The sequence below is a fragment of the Aristolochia californica genome, unplaced genomic scaffold (assembly GCF_029961685.1).
Source record: "Aristolochia californica isolate CCGP_79_NKW_82.1479 unplaced genomic scaffold, dmAriCali1.0.hap1 SCAF_7, whole genome shotgun sequence".
NCBI classification, from domain to species: domain Eukaryota; kingdom Viridiplantae; phylum Streptophyta; class Magnoliopsida; order Piperales; family Aristolochiaceae; genus Aristolochia; species Aristolochia californica.
In genome coordinates, this window is record NW_027182268.1 from 1,384,332 (window position 1) to 1,401,031 (window position 16,700).

A 16,700-nucleotide genomic window follows, 5' to 3' on the forward strand; every position below is an offset into this window, starting at 1 on the left:
GAACAAAGATGATAGATATTCTGCTACCACATTGAAGAGTAGAGGGGAAAGGGGGTCTCCCTGCCTAATTCCTCTGGATCCCTTAAAATAACCACAAGTCGTTTTGTTGAGAAGAACAGAGTAGCTTGCAGAGGAGATGCTACTTTGAATCCAGAAGCGCCATTTTCCCCCGAATCCCATTTCCCCCGAATCCCATCTTCCCCAGGAGAGTGTCCAAAATCATCCAATTAACTCTGTCAAAGGTTTTCTCAAAATCAAGCTTTAGGATAAATCTGGGAAGCTTTAAAGCCTTAAAATGGTGAATGAACTCGTGACATGCCATAGCCGAGTCTTGATAAAAGCACTCTGGCCATGATGGATGGCAATAGGGAGAACCGCCTTGAGGCGATTGGCAAGGAGGCGTCCAAGCACTGGTGGTGAGGCTGATCTGCCGAAAGTCAGAAGGAATTTCTGCCCCTTCTTTTTTGGGGATGAGGGCAATAAAAGAAGCTTTGATGCTCCTATATCTGATGCCATGCTGATAGAACGAGTAGACCATGCAGGCAATATCGTCTCTAATGAAGGGCCATCATCGGCGATAGAATTCCCCATTGAAACCATTCGGGCCCAGAGCATGATCCAAAGGAAGACCCAATGCTGCTTTTTCAATTTCCTTGCTGGAGAAAGTGAACTCGATGAAACTAGCTGTGGCCGAAGGAAATAGCATAGAGATGAACTCTTTCGAAGAAAGGGCGAACTAACTGGCCATCAGAGTATAATTCTGCAAAAAAGTTCACCAGTGAGTCTGAAATAAGGGATCGATCTGAGGTACTCTCACCATTGACGTTGAGCACGGTGATGCGGTTGGCTCTTCTCTGAGCAGATGCGACAACATGGAAGAATTTAGTATTGGCATCCCCCTCAACGAGCTTTTAAATTTTGCACGTTGCTTCTAGTGCACGAGCTCACTATGATCGAATGACTGCATTTGCCCTTGGAGGTTGTATCTCTGAGTTACTTCTGAGGAAGAGACGCTTCTAGATTCCTCTTCAGAGTCAAGAGTGGAAATCTGAGAAAGGACGGCGGCTCTCTCGGCTGAGGAAGAGGCTTTTCTCGCAGAGGCCCATGATCGTAACAATGGCTTTAGCATCTTGAGCTCTGATGGGAAATTTCACCCGGTCGGGCCCGTCATGACCATCCTCTCCCAGAAGGACTGGATAGAGGAGTCAAAAGAGGGGTCCGCCATCCAAGCATTGCTGAACCAAAAAGGGGAGGGGGGATCAAGCTTCGAGAGGAAGGGGGGTTGTCTACCATTTGATCAAGTGAAGGTCTACCCAAATAGGGTAACCTCATCAAGATCCCATCAGCCAATAAAGGTTGCAAATAGCCTCATGGACGTAGTGATTCTCAGGGAGGGCGGGGATTTCTCATGCAGAAGCGGGTAACATTGAAATCTCCCACAAGCATCAAAGGAATGGGCCACCTTTGACAAGTCCTCAAAAGGTCATCCCAGAAAATATGTCTCTCATGGTGTCTAGTAGGACCATACACACCCACAAGGAACCAAATGTTCCATGATCCTTGTCTCTCAATTTGATTCTAAGGGAGTAAGTGCCACAGCAACGATCGATCACGTCAATGGTATTAGTATCCCACACAATTAGAATGCCGCCAGATGATCCAATCGCATCCACAGAAATCCATTCAGGCTCCTTGAGAGGCCACAACTCATGGATATAGCCAAGGGGTAGAGATGTCGCCTTGGTTTCTTGAAAAATAGCAACATTTGCCTTGGAAGAGGCAAGGAGGTCCCGAATTGCGGCCCGACAACGTACGGATCCAATTCCTCAAACATTCCAAGAGATAATGATCATTGATCCCTGGTCTTATTCGTGGACTTCTCAGACAGGTGGTTATCTTCCCTAAGGGGCTCCGTGTAAACGGTGCCCATCACCTTGGCAAGTTCCACATGATTGATCAATGTCTTCTCATTGGGTCTAACATTCTAAGTTGATTGATCAATGACATGGTATGATCAATCAATCAGAATTCCCTCTAGCAATACATGCTTCATGTTCTTAATTGGCAAGGTTCTGTATGATTGATCCGTCTAAGAGTTTGATCGATCAATCAACATGAATTACATTTTCTGGACAATATCGTTTGGTTGTGAATGTGAACATAGTGATTGAGATTGTGAGTTTTGAGATTCGGTAGGCACATTAAATTAATAGTACACTGCAGACAATAGGTTGAGCATTTAAATTTTGAGATTGGGATTACAATCCAACATTAATATGACCAACACCACCTGAGTTTTTTTCTCATATGATCTTCTAAATCAAAGTTTCAGCTCTCCTACAAGAAGATTTTATGGCCTCAAACATCAAAAACCGTAGAGATAGTGAGCAAATTTCCACAGGAACCTGTTCGATGTTTGGCAAGTACCTGATTCTTATTCCGATTGGCAAGCAACCTACTATATTTGTTAAATATCTGGTTGATGCAACATTTTGTTAAGCTAGCTATAGAGCTGTTGAATGATATTGAACAACTTCTTTTATACATTAAGGGGGGGTTAGTCTACAATGAACTTGTAATGAAGTTAGACTTAGGGGGGCTTAGTCAACTTGAAGGGTAAGAAGAAGATCAGCCGCATTATGTCGTTCATCAGTTTACATCGTTGGTGGAGCGCCGGACTCATGTCATCTGGATGTTGGAGATGAAGCGGAACATCATCTCCACATTATAAAAAATGTAATCTGGTTTCCAACCCTTTTTGCCAATCATCCGAAAAAAGGAAACGCAGGGGTTCGAACCCTCGACGTTTATTTTTTTTCCCCTCTCTCTCCTCCCCCCCCCCCCTCCCTTTCTGGCTCTCTTCTCATTTTCATTTTTTAATCCCTCTCTCGTCTCCCTACGCCCCCGACATCTCTGCTCCCTCTCTTCTCTCGAACTCTCCTCTCTAGCCTCCGTCTCTGCTCCCTCTCTCCTTCGACCTTCGTCTCTGCTCCCTCTCTTCTCTCGAACTCTCCTCTCTGGCCTCCGTCTCTGCTCCCTCTCTCCTTCGACCTCCGTCTCTGCTCCCTCTCTTCTCCGACCTCCGTCTCTCGATCTACTCTCGGACTCTCCCTCTCTCCTGTACCCCTCCCTTGTCTCTGTGCCTCCCTCTCTTCTCTCGGACTCGCTCTCCATTTTTCTCTCTCGCTTCTCCCTCTCGGCCTCCCACTCCCTTCTCTCTCTCCATATTCTCTTTTCCCCCAAAATACAATCCGATTTCGTTCGATTTCCCTCATTTCGATTTTGACATTTGGGCATCGATTGCCTAATTTCTACTTCGATTAGGCATCGATTTTACCCTTCGGCTTTGGTTTCCCCCAAATTTCAGAAGGTATGACTAAACCCTAATTTTTTTTCCATTAAATTAGATTTTTGAAGTCTTAGGTGCGAGTCTCCGTGGATATGTGGCTATAAAGCCATTTTAATAGAAAGGCCAGAAAAGAAACCTCCATGTGATACCTATTGTGTCAAGATTGGGAATCCTTTCTGTTGCAAGTCTCTATCCAAACAGTAAATACAAACTGGATTACTATTACAAATCCTGAGATCTGGATTCTTTTAGTGAGCTTTCAAGTGTCTGAAGTTTGGATGACTATTGATTTGTGTCGATTTGATCCAATTTTGTACAATCGTACAGGTAAAGAAATTGGAGAGGGAGAAAAGATTGATTGTCATAGTAGACCGGAACCTGGATAGAAGTTTTGATAGTGTTGAAGTAGAAATGATGATCCAAGTTGGTTTACTTTGCACCCAACCCTCACTAGAAGACCGCCCAACTATGTCAGAAGTTGTTGGAATGCTTGAAGGAGAGGGATTGGCAGAAAGGTGGGAAGAGTGGCAACAAGTGGTGGTGACCCGAAGATGAGACTATGAGAGACTTCAGAGGAGATTTGATTGGGGAGAGAATTCCATTTATAACCAAGAAGCAATTGAATTATCAGGTGGAAGATAGTTGATGGCAGGTTTACAAAGTCCAAAGCCAGGGGTTGTTTTTGTTGGTAACTTGATGATAGCCAAAGCATCATTGGGATACATTTTTTGTTTTTTGTTTTTTTTTTGTTTATGGGAGCAGAATTCTTATTAGCTTGTGATGTATTCTATGTTTTCTTCTTTGGATCCCCCATTACTCCTTGTTCCTTACAAAAAATGTACACAAAAGAGATCAATCATTAAATATAGCATTTCTTGTATCCAAAACTGTTGCTAAAGAACTGGACTTTTAGTTTTTTTTTTTTCTTTTGGGTGCTCAAACTAACAAATGGATTTATACCTTCTTTCTTTGTTTTTATGTTTATGCCCTTAGGTGGAGGGTCAGCTTCTATTGAGCGTCCATTTTTACTAGTTTAAGTTTGAATTGTTTGATTTTTCAAGCTGTATTAATGTACAATAAGCAATAATCTTTAACTAATATAATATATAATTAAATTAATTAGTACATTAATATATTTTAGTTATACATTAAATTAGTTATCCGTGTAGTAATAATGTTTATTTTACCTAATTTAATGTTTAAGTATTATATTTTAATTAAGTATACTTTACAAGTTACTAATTCTCTGATTTTCTACGTTTTACTCATTTGGGGACACTAACACTGGAAATTGTTTTACAGTGGACATGAACTCGTCCACACTAACACCCATTTCGAAGATGAAAATCATGTAGATGCATGAAATAAAGATGAAGATAAAGATCAAATTTTATGTTTGTTGACTAAGCCCCCCTTAAATGAATTAATTCAACTTCTCTTAAATGAATTGATTCAACTTCAACTCATCCTTGGGTGTTAGTGTAGACTAGTTCAAGTGCACTCAAAAATAAATTCCAGTGTTAGAGCCCCAAAATTAAAAATATGATATAAACAAGAGAATGAGTAACTTTTTATAATATACTTCAATAGAACATATACCTAAACAGATAATTAACCAAAATAAACATGGTTACTACACTTATAAGTGATTGAATGTTTAGTATTAAAATATATTAATAAAATATTTAATGAAAGACTATATTATAATACTTAATGATTATAGTTTATTATAAATTAATATAATAATTACGTGTGACTAGAATAAATAATAAAAATATATAAATAAAAGTAAAAAATAACTTAAGCGAATATAATAAATAAAAATAGTTATTTTATTAATAATAGAAAATGGATTTTTACGTACAATTAATTAATAATAGATTTTTAATGATTAGTTAAATTAATTATAAAAATGAGATAATTAAGCCAAAATAATTCATCAAATGCTCTCTTTAACAATATAATAATTAACAGTCTTAAATTTATAATTTAATATAGTAATAAAATTAATGAATATAATAAATAAATATATATTATTTTATTAATAAACTAGGATAAAATTAATTAAAACTTAAAAACCATGCTTGAAAATATACTGAGTTACTTTTAATAGTCCAAAATTTATAGCATAAAAGCAAATGTTTATGCTTTAGAATATAACAACGAGTTCGTGTATTTAATATTAAAATCATCAACTTACTAATACATACGGACGACAAAATACATGTTCAAAAGCAATGAGATACAACCATCAATGATCATTCCACATGGTAGTGGTTATGGCATCTCGAAATTGTGCGGCTCTTGTGGATTTTAATGTACACCTCCTCCGCATGTTTGTTGATAGGTTGTCTTCATCCACATACTTGCAATCCTTTCTTTGTCTTTCTTAATATCTATGAAAACCTGCAAATACAATCACCAGTAGCACAATGATGACTACAAAAATAATTCTTGTTTCTTCCTACAAAAGTCATAAACACAAACATACCTTTATCTTCAAACAATACCTATTTTCAATCACACCTTTACACAACCATATCCAATCACACATCTACAATATTCAACCACAAAATAAGAACCCAATAATCATGAAAACTCAAATCTTAACCATAATGACATTCATAATCTATCAATGATAAGTCTTACAATGTCATAATTAAAAAAAAATCATTAAAATTCAAAACACTTGTCCCATAGTAGATAGTGTACTTAAAACTCATTACTACATTTAATTAGAATAATATTTAAGCCACTTGAGCCGCTCTTCCACTATCAGCTTCATAAACATGTCCTTCTTAGTTTTCATATCCAACCATTGAGGAGCGCAAAACTTCAACTCATCCGGCAGGTCCAAGATTTTCGTGAGGACTTCAAACCAATTCTCTTCGACTTTACCATCTTTAGCTTTGACAGCATCACGTAATACCGCGACAATTTCCTTCATTGTATCAAGGAACATGAAAGTGTCATCAGTGGACATTCCCGCTTCGGATCTCTTTCTATGATGAGTTGAAGTTGACGGGTCACCACTTCGAGACTGATAATCCCTACCTAAATTGACATCCTCGAGCACATCCAAGGGTGAATTTTCTTCTTCAGGGTGGACATCATTGCACATGTCTACAGTAGTTTGACTTACTATCCCCATGGCTATTGAGTTTCCAACTACCAAAGCCAATTTGTCATAAAGGGGGCAACCTTGTTGTCTATACTTTTTAGCTTCTTTATGCTCCTACAAGAACAAAACATCCTTTAGACGGCTTGGAATAGAGTTCTAGTAATGCTGAAAACAAAAAAAAATGTTTTAGAGTACATCATGATTTACTGACCTTGATGTAGTCTTGCCATACAAAATAACATGCAATAACTCACTGTGTTGTTGGATCCTAGCCGAACCCACTAGTGTTGAGACATATCGTTACTGTTTGGTAAGATCTTGTTCGATTCTTGAGCTGCTCAATAATTTTCTTATTAATTGCGTCTTCATTTAACCTATTGACACAGTCCATATACACCTCATGCTTCCAAACCCCATTGGGCATCTTGTTCCCCATATTCACCAACTCAACCAAGAGATCGAGCATTTTGCTTTCATCCTCGAAGGTCCAAATGTCAAATGATTGAGGAGTTTGTTATCTTCTTCCACCCATTTATAATCTAAATCCGAGATGGTCCTCGTGGAAAATTTTTTATCAGACAACCTTTACTTGTCATAGTAACTAGGGACATGGAAACGCAAACAAAAAAAAAACCATGAGGTGGATATTTATAACATCCAAATCTCCTCACCACATGACAAGATCATTCCATAACACTTCAAAAATATTCAACAACATTCTAAAACGTTTCAAAAATAATCAAACTAATTTCATTGCAGATGCACTAAATAATGCAAAAACACAGTCATCAAGTCCAAATTCACCCCCATATTACTTCACAGTCATTACGAACTGTACCTCGTCAAAGATGGGGGTTGGGTTTTGTAGGCTAATAGACGCCTGTATAGGCGACTCATCCTTGTTTGAACTGGAATAAACACCCCAAACCCCAAATTCTAAACCCTATCACCCCAAACTCTAAAACCTAATCGAGAACCCTAAAAAATTAAAACGAACCAAAATCCCAAACTACTAAACCCTAATTCCAAAACCTAAACCCCATACCTAAAAACCCCTAAAATCCCTAAACCCTATTTCCCAAAAAATGGAGAACCCTAAAATTTTTGAAAAAAACCCAAGACCTTAAAAACCCTAAAAGCCCCAAATCCTAAACCCTAAACCTAATCACCCCAAAAACCGAGAACCCTAAAAAATTTAAAAAAAAAAACATAAACCCTAAAAAACCCTTACACCTTAAAATACCATAAACCCTTAAATACCTTGAAAAATACCCTAAATACACTAAACCTTAACTCTAATCCCGAAATTAAACCATATAAAGACAAAATTGAACCCTAAATACCTTAAACCCTAACTCTAAATCCCACAATTATGCAACAATCAACACAAATTACGCACATAAATTAAAATTAAATCAAATACAACACTAAATCAATTGAAAAAAATTAGGGTTTAGTTTACCTTCCGAAATTTGGAGAAAACCGAAGCCGAATGGGGAAGTCAAAGTAGAATCGAAGAAATCGACGTCGAAATGTCATAAATCGAAGGAAATCGAAACCGAAATGGGTTTAATCAAAGGAAATCGAGAGGATTTTTAGGGGAACAGAGAAGAGAAAGAGGGAGAAGGGAGAGGGAGGTTGAGAGTGAGAAGAGAGGGAGGCCGAGAGGTAGATGAGAGAGGGAGAAGGGAGAGGAAGGCCAAGAGGGAGAAGAGAGAAGGAGGGGAGAGAGGGAGAAGAGAGAGGGAGACGAGAGAGGGAGAAGAGAGAGGGAGATAAGAGAGGGAGAAGGGAGAGGGAGGCCAAGAAAGACAGGGAGAGGAGATGCGAAGATGATGACGGGAGAAAAGATGCAAAGACGATGAGAAGGGAGAAGAAGCCGAAGGGAGTGTGAAGACGAGAGGAAGAAGAGAGTGGGTGAAAAAAATCGTCAGGAGAGGAAGGCCGAGAGAGAGGGAGAACATAGCGAAATGCGGAAAACAATTTCGTTGAGGGAGGGATCGACGCGTCCTACGCGACGCTTCATGTGAATCATTTGCAAAATCAGGCTGAAACACGATTCCCCGATTTTTGCTAGAAAAGATTACCTGCGTGTTTCAAATGAAGAGCCACTTATTCACCACTAACAACCTAATCGAATGAACAGAGTAATGCTCGTGAACTTCATTTCAAGTTCATTTTCCACTAGCCACCCCCTATGTTGTTGAGGGGGCAAGTAGTTACATATTCAGCCAATTTATGCATGTAATGAGCTATTCTTGGCAGCGAACTAAAGGACTCAACACCATTGAGTTGCTGGAGCAATTACTTGCTTTGCAACAACTGCTTTTCCGTCTTCTCTCTTGCAAGGTAGTAAGTTGTTACTTTGGCTTTCAAAACAAACAGAGGTGGAGAGTTCTCTGTCCAAATTCTTAGCAGCACCAGTATACTATGAATTATTCTTTTATTGGTCTAATCTAACTGTAATTATTATGTTGTTCTAACTTCCTACCTTTTTTGCAGCCAAAGGAGCAATTGTATCTAATAATGCGAACCAATATGCACTCTCAATTGTGAGCACATCTTTTTTTATTATTTTATTTATCAAGCATACTTTTCTGGTATCTAACCCTCCAAAATGTGATTGTCTTCATGCAAGTTGTTGGTGACAGTGTCAAATTTTTCAATACCATTAATGATGCTACTCTTAATTTGGTTGACAAGGTAGAGCACTCCACTGTCTGGTTAGAGAATGAGGTTTGGTAATAGCTTCATTTTGTAAAACATATTTATAGGGCTGAATGGTAATCAACATCTTAATATCTAGCCTGTCAGAAATTGTTAATCTATTAGAATATTTTTTATGTTATGTCCAACTAACAATTCAACCTGGTACTGGCGAGGACACGAATACATATGAAATATCATATTCTGGATATGGAATTTAGATAGTTGGATATTGGAATATGTACTATGGTAGCTTTCTCTAGGATGTGTTGGCTTGGTAACCTCTCCAGTTGAGTTACAAGTTCAAAACCCAAAAGTGAATTTTTGGTTTCTAATTTAATGATAAAACCATCTTTGGTTAAAAAACCAGATATCAAGCTAAGAGCTATTGAGCACACATCCAGTTGAGCTGGAAATATTCCATACATTGATGTTCAATTTTTGGTTTCTAATTTAATGATAAAACCATCTTTGGTTAAAAATCAAATATCAATCTATGAGCTTTTTCAGCACATATCTAGTTGAGCTGGAAATAGTCAACACAATGATGTTAAGATGAGTAGAATTGGAATTCATAGTTTGCCATACATGTATAATCTTTGTTGCTGATATTGGTTATGATTTAGTTGTTAAACATTTTGGCAGCTTGTTGAGATGCAGCAGCTTGATGAGGTTAGAGCACTTGACATTTATAAGAGGACATGACATCAGGTATGTGTCAAAGGTTTGTTAAGTTTGAAAGTTTCTATAGTCATTGATATGTTTACAATGAAATGTCATTTTATTTCTTGTTATGAAAATTAAGAGTATTAAGATGTAACAATCCAAAAAGGAGAATATGATATTCATGGTATTTGATATTCTATGATTTTCTTTTTGTTCTTTTTTTTTTGGAAGGGGGGGGGGGGGGGGGGGGGGTTTGGGGTTTACAGTATTTAACATCTTGTAGAACTTGTAACATTTCTCTTTCAACAGGCAGAGATGTTGTTAGAGTTCTATGAAAATTTGTAAAGAAATTGATCATTTGCGTGAGCAAAAGATTATGAAAGTTGCATTGTTTCTGTTACATCTCAAGAGAATAGGTTAGCTGTTTGCATTTGAGCTTGGGGCTCGTGTTACATTTTTTTGCATGTTATCCAACAAATTAGTTTGTGTTATGTTATAGAAACATCTTGTCCACATGAGGTTCTCCATGTTGGCGTCATACCTTCGGTTTTGCAGCTCTGCCTATTGCTTAGCATGTTAGAAAAATATCTAACTTAACATTTGGTTCAGGCAAAATTTTGATATTGATATTTTATTTAATTTTTTGTGTTTGATTATTGAATAAAGTTTACGCATATTATTATGCAGTATTTATAAATAATTTTATGTAGGGTTTATGTATAGAGGTCATGCCCAATTTTAAGTAAAATTTATGCATAGTTTTAAGTACATTTTATTTGATATATATTTTATGCACAGTTAAATCAAGTCCTGCTCTAACTTATATAGGTTCGAGTTCGGTTTAACTCGATGCCACCCCTATTTTAAACTTACTCTCGGATACATGCTCTTAAACAATATATTATCTGAGTAGGCTAGACTAGTTCACTGTTGAGACTTATATCCTAAGGCCATAAAAGGTAAACTCAATCTCTTTTGATATTGTACACTAAAAAATGCTTAAATGTGAAACCTCTCAAATTCTCAAGTAACCTATTATATATCTGCATAGCAGGAGTAGTTCAGTAGTATGCCTTACACAAGATGTGCTATTTTGGCATATGCCCCAAGATGTGATTAGGACGCAGGGTGTCAATCGCGCTGACTAGTCTATCAAAATCAACAGTCTGCAATGCAGGCACATAAGAGCGAAAGCCATGTTGCAGAATTTTCTTTCCTCCGCACATGCCATGTTGGAAAGAATCCTCACAATCTGCGTCTAAGAATCGCAAAAAAGAGCAAAAGCTAAAGCTGCCGAAGTGGACAGCCTATCCGCCATGTTTTGATGCATCTACGTCGATCCCACACTCATTCGTCACAGACATCCCCACTTGCCGACATGTAAAGAAAAAAAGGAAGGAAAAAACTATAATTCTCTCTTCAGCCTTCGCAAAACAATAAAAGATGCCAAGAAACACAAAAAAGCAAGAGCTTCTGCGCAACGCAAGTTCAAGCTCTAGTGCTCAACTATCTACCATAGCCTATCGATCGGGTCAACTGAATCAAAGATATGAACGTCTGCAAGTCATTCTATTAACCTTTTAAGTAGCCGTGGCGACCTTTAATTGATATTTACATAGGAAGAGAGAATGGCCAAATACAATCCAGTGACAACGAGTGAGAAGAAGAGAGAGCTGCGGTGGCGTTTCATCATAGTCACCGGACACCATTAAAGTCGCGTCCCACTCTCCTTGCAACTCCAATCACACGTGGGGTGTCAATTTTGTATCATGAGGAGGTGCTCGAGGAGTTTAACCATGAAAAGAGCGAAAGAATAAAGGCAGTGAGACATGGCAAAATGAAAGAGGGAGGCGGTATCGCGCCGGCGCCGCTCCCGAACGTCATTCCAAAAAACCCATCGTCTTCGTCACCAGACCCGCCGCCGCTAGACCCACCGTTGTTGAAACCCGGGTAGGCGATGCTCTTGCTGTTGTCCCTGCATCAGTCAACGAAACAAGGAACATCGAATCAGCAATCACTCCATGCCATTGGACAAACTCCTGATCTTTGAGATTAAGCAACGCATCCAAACTAATTTTAATGGAACTAAGAAACTAACATTAAGAAATGGGGTTCAGGGAGGGGAGTCAATGGCCGTTGAAGGGTCTCACACACATTACCCCTGCTGCACAACGCATCCAAACTAATTTGAATGGAACTAAGAAAATAACATTAAGAAATGGGTTCAGGGAAGGAGTCTATGGCCACTGCAGCTTCGAGCTTCTCCAGTTGGTCTCATAACAGATGCACCCGGAACCGACCCACTTCATGTCTCGATTAAATAAGACAGGATACAAAGTAACGTCCATGTTATCAACAGAGGTGGAAAAGAAAAGCTACCATAGAGACTGACATGGGACATTGAGAAAATGGGCGTTTTGGTCTTTTGCCTTTCTCCTGATATTTTTCAGTTCTAAAAGATGTGGATAGTGGATACTAATTAAATCTCTTTCTCCACGTCCCTATTCGGAGATGTAATCCAATCAGTATTCAGTTCGTATGAGACGATCACAAACTAGCAGGGACCGATCGCACAATGCCGGTTGTTAAAGATGCTCTTAAAATTTTGGTTTCCCACCTCTGCTACATGAACTACGAAGATCACTTTGGAACTACGAAGATCTTACTGGGAACGTGTTCGTCGAGAGTAGGCTGACCAAACGTAAAAGATCACATTGCTGCGCATGGCTCTAAATGCTTTACTCCAGGTTAATAACTACTATTTTTTAGGATAAAAAGATCTGGTAGAATCTAGTGACAGAGGTATAGGAAGCAAACTGAAAAGCGGAAAGAGCGAATACCTGGTCCCACCCAAAACGCCGGCATTCATGGTGAGCTGGTCAATTAAGGCTGAGGATTTTGGGTCCACGCTGGAAGCCTTGGCATACTTGACAGCCAACCCCTCCCCAGATGGCACAAAGAAGGCCCCATTCACCATCATATCGCCTTCCGTTCTCCAGTTCCAGCCGCTCCACTCTCTCTCCTCCGTTTCCACTCTCTTCGTCACCTGAGATATAACTTACCCAAAACAAACCAATTAATTGTAAATACGAGAGAGCGAGCGAGAGAGATAGAGAGAGCGAGAGAGAGAGAGCAGAAGAACTAGTACTAAAAAGATGCATTTACCTCTTTGGCATTTGGGTCAGAAGGGGCCATGTAGCGGTTCCCCTGACTGTTGATGGTGGGATTGGCGCTGCCGCCGATGGCATACATCTCCCACTGCGTGAAATCGTTGTTGACGACGTGAATGTAGCCGCGCCTGCACCTGGGCATGCGCTGCACCAGAGCCTGCCCGAAGTGATTGAAGATGATGGTGACTTGCATCCCGGAGTCGGGTAAATAGTCATCGCTGTGACCGAGCAGCATTACCTCGTTGTGGTGCGAAAAGTAGTTGTTTGATATGGTAATCGCTGTGGACCCCATGATGGCGTCGATCAGACCGTCCTTACAGTAGGAAAGCGAGCAGTGGTCCACCCAGATGTTGGACGCCCCGAATATTGATATACCGTCGCCGTCCGATTTCGTCCGCCACCCCCAGTGTGTCGGGCTCGACCGCACGTTCGCGTTCCCTGTCGATACACAGTGGTGAATGTGAACGTTGTGGATGATCACGTTGGAGATGTACTGGAGGGTGATGCATCCTCCCCCTGTAATGTGCACATTAGCACCCCGGCCGTCGATCGTCTTGAAGCTGTTAACGATCAGCTCCTCTTTCAACCGGATTAGCATGTTGCCGGAGAAGATTATCCACAGCGGCTCCGTTTGGATCACGGCAAACCGCAACGTGCCCGGAGTTGGACTCACCGGGTCTCGGTCCGACGAGTCCGTCACCATGTAGATCTGCCCCCCTTTCCCGCCCAGCGCATTTCGCCCAAATCCAATCCCGCAGCTCGCTAGGAGTTGCCGGTTGTTCTGCCAGTTGGGGTCGCAGCGCCAGCAGTCGTCAATGGGGTTTCCGGTCAGGCAAGAAAACGAGTCCTTCTCCTCGTGTGTACCCAGTAGCGCCCGTCTCCTAGACACCGAATGATTTAAGCTCCTGCAATTCCAAAAACAGAAATGAGGAGAAGCAGAGTGCGAAACAGAGAAAAAAAACAGAGCATGAAACAGAGTCGTCGTTCCCAAAATGGAAGACTTTTGATGTAAGCAGCTACCTTTGTACTTGTTGGACAACAGCCTCAGGGTCTGGGTGCTGATGGGGAAGGGTGAGATTGTAAGCTGCTTCAACAGGATAGCTCGGAAAGGCATTCGAGAGCCAAATCAAACAAATGCAGGTGATTAGAAGCATCGTGATGCGAAGAAATTTCTTGTTCTGGAATGAACAAGGGGATGTTCGCTAGCTGGATTTGTTGGGAAAAATCATCCAAATAGGTTGTCGTGTAATATTCATGATTACAAAACTAATAATGTATGGAGATAGAGTTAGGGTTAACAGTGAGAGAATGGGAGAGGGAGAGGGAGAGGAGAGCATCTTCCCCAGGCCTCTCTCTCGCTTTCACCTCAAGCCTACCTTGCTTGTATTAAGTCATCAAGTAACATATCATTCTTTTTTAAGCAGAACAAAGAAAGGGCAGGAAGAGCAAACGAAAGGGCCAAATTCGAATTGCAAAGCTCGTAAGTGAAGTGTTTTTTTATCATATTCTGAGCTCGTCGCAAGTCGGAAGCAGAGGAAGAGTGGATCCAAATTGCTATCGATTTATTATCCAATAGCCGACCCATCGTCATTCCGGCGGAAAACGATTCCTCTTTCTTACACTTTTTATCAATAAAAAAACATTTTTCTGCACTCTTTAGTCTTTCCTTGAGACACGGGCGGTTGCGAATTACGAGATGCTCCAAGTCCAAACAAATTATTGAACGGTAAAAATTCCCTCTTTCACCCATTAAAACCAGTCCCAAAATCACGGGATATGTGCTTTCCGTGTTCTATGCACATGCTCGAGTTCTCATCTTGCTTCAAGCTTAAACTCACCCTCTGGTATTGATGAAAGAAACAGGGCGCGCAGAATAACTGGGAAAAGAGACGAACCATGTTGGGGTATGGGAGGTCGCAAGGTGTACGAGTGGAGGGTGAGGGGTTCACGACCACGGAATTGGGAACTCGGGCGCCCTTGAAGTCATCATAAGGACGGGTCTGAGGGTCGTCCTCTAATTTGACCAATTCTGGCCTATGTAAAGCTTTACGGTGTAGGGAGAGAAATAGGGGACGTCTGTTGTTGCAAGGGCGGGCATGTGATTGGAGGCCACAGAAGATCACAAACTCAGGGGCCCACTACCGCCGCTGGCACGTTTCCCTGCTTATGCGCTTCATACTTGCTGGTAAGCGAGTGACGCCTTTAACCAAACAATTTAGGAGTGTCTACTCGCTTCTGATCTGTCTAGTGCCCCTTAGTTTCCTGTGTTTTTTGCCGGTGAAAACACGGTTGTGGAGTTGTCGGGAAAGATTCTTTGCCAACAAAACGGGGATGTCCGTGTTAAGGAATGGTTTTACAAACATTTTAGAGTTTATTAGTTAGAAAAGATTTTAAAGTTTATTAGTTAGAAAAGAACATTTGTATGGATTAATGAGTATAAAGATTTTAAATTTATTAATTTTTTTTTTTTTAAATTGGTTGTGGTTGGTTTGTCTTTTATCAAAAACACTGACCTGGCTAAGCCTCTCCACCTGCATGGGATGGGGGGTGTTAGTTTAATCCCTAAAGCGGTAAGTCAGATTTAACTGTTCTTAACTAATTTCCTGCTGCTTTGTTACTCTATTGAACAATCTCAATTCTCAAATTCTAAATATTTTATTGGTGGTTGATGACGTGTTTTATAGAAAATAAAATAAAATAAAATAAAAATTTGATCATTATTATTTAAAAAATCGTTAGTAAAATTTTTTTATCATTATCTTATTTTTATTAATTATTTTTTAGAATAATAATTAAAAAAAATTATTTTTATTTTTATTTTTATTTTTTTTAGGTTTCAAATAGACCCTAAAGACCAATCCATAGCTTCAGCAAATAGGTCCTTCAAACGAGACCAATCTTACACAAAATGGCTAAACAGAAGGATTTCGTTAGGTTTCATGCAAGGAACTAATCTATTAAACAGTTTTTAAAGACAAATCAATTAAATAAGGCACATCCGGCTACATAAATTAAATGGGTTACAGAAAAGCGAGCTGTGGCATCCATGAGAAAAATGAACCCACAAATCGATGAAGCATCTCTGGTCTGAACGAGAAGAAGCTTTTGAAGTGGGTGCAGAGGGGACCCATTAAGGGTCTCTGTCTGATGAGATGAGACGCCAAAGGTCAAAAGGAGATTTAAGTGAGATGAACGCTTATTAAGTACTTTTTCTCTACAAGTGGCCCTTATTTTTCTTGACCAGAGATACATTTACTTGTCGAAAGTTCTGATAGGGAAAGAATTAAGTGAGATGAACGCTTATTAAGTACTTTTTCTCTACAAGTGGCCCTTATTTTTCTTGACCAGAGATACATTTACTTGTCGAAAGTTCTGATAGGGAAAGAATTCGGTGGATAATGCTCTAATTAATGCTCGAGGACCTTTTAACCTTTCCTTTGGGATGTCCTGCCTGCCATCCAAGTTTAGACGTCATGGATGTGGTAGGCCATAGGATTTAAGTAAATATTAGTAATTATGATGATTCTACGTAATTATAGTAATGTGTTGTGGTAACTGATAACTCCTGGCTTGCTCTTTCCGCTTGTTGTGAACTTGCTTTCTTGAAGGCATTGGATGCTCCCAGAAATTTCAAATTCCTTTCAATCATAAATTTTAGGGTTACTTTTAAATACTGTCTTCCTTGATG

General features: G+C 39.7%; 1 protein-coding gene across 2 annotated transcripts; it reads right to left on the reverse strand.

Annotated features, from left to right (window-relative positions):
- Nucleotides 1-11,339: 11,339 nt before the first annotated feature.
- LOC137936450 (probable pectate lyase 18) lies at nt 11,340-14,582 on the reverse strand. 2 transcript variants are annotated; one of them, XM_068781130.1, is made up of 5 exons: nt 14,033-14,582; nt 13,251-13,917; nt 13,008-13,169; nt 12,683-12,888; nt 11,340-11,817 (listed from the first exon to the last, which is right to left on the reverse strand). In XM_068781130.1, the coding sequence occupies exons 1-5, from the start codon at nt 14,164-14,166 to the stop codon at nt 11,610-11,612; spliced, it is 1,377 nt and encodes a 458-aa protein (XP_068637231.1). In that variant the 5' UTR covers nt 14,167-14,582; the 3' UTR covers nt 11,340-11,609. The 2 variants fall into 2 exon arrangements, with proteins under 2 accessions (XP_068637231.1, XP_068637230.1); XM_068781129.1 differs by having other exon boundaries at nt 13,008-13,917.
- Nucleotides 14,583-16,700: the final 2,118 nt, after the last annotated feature.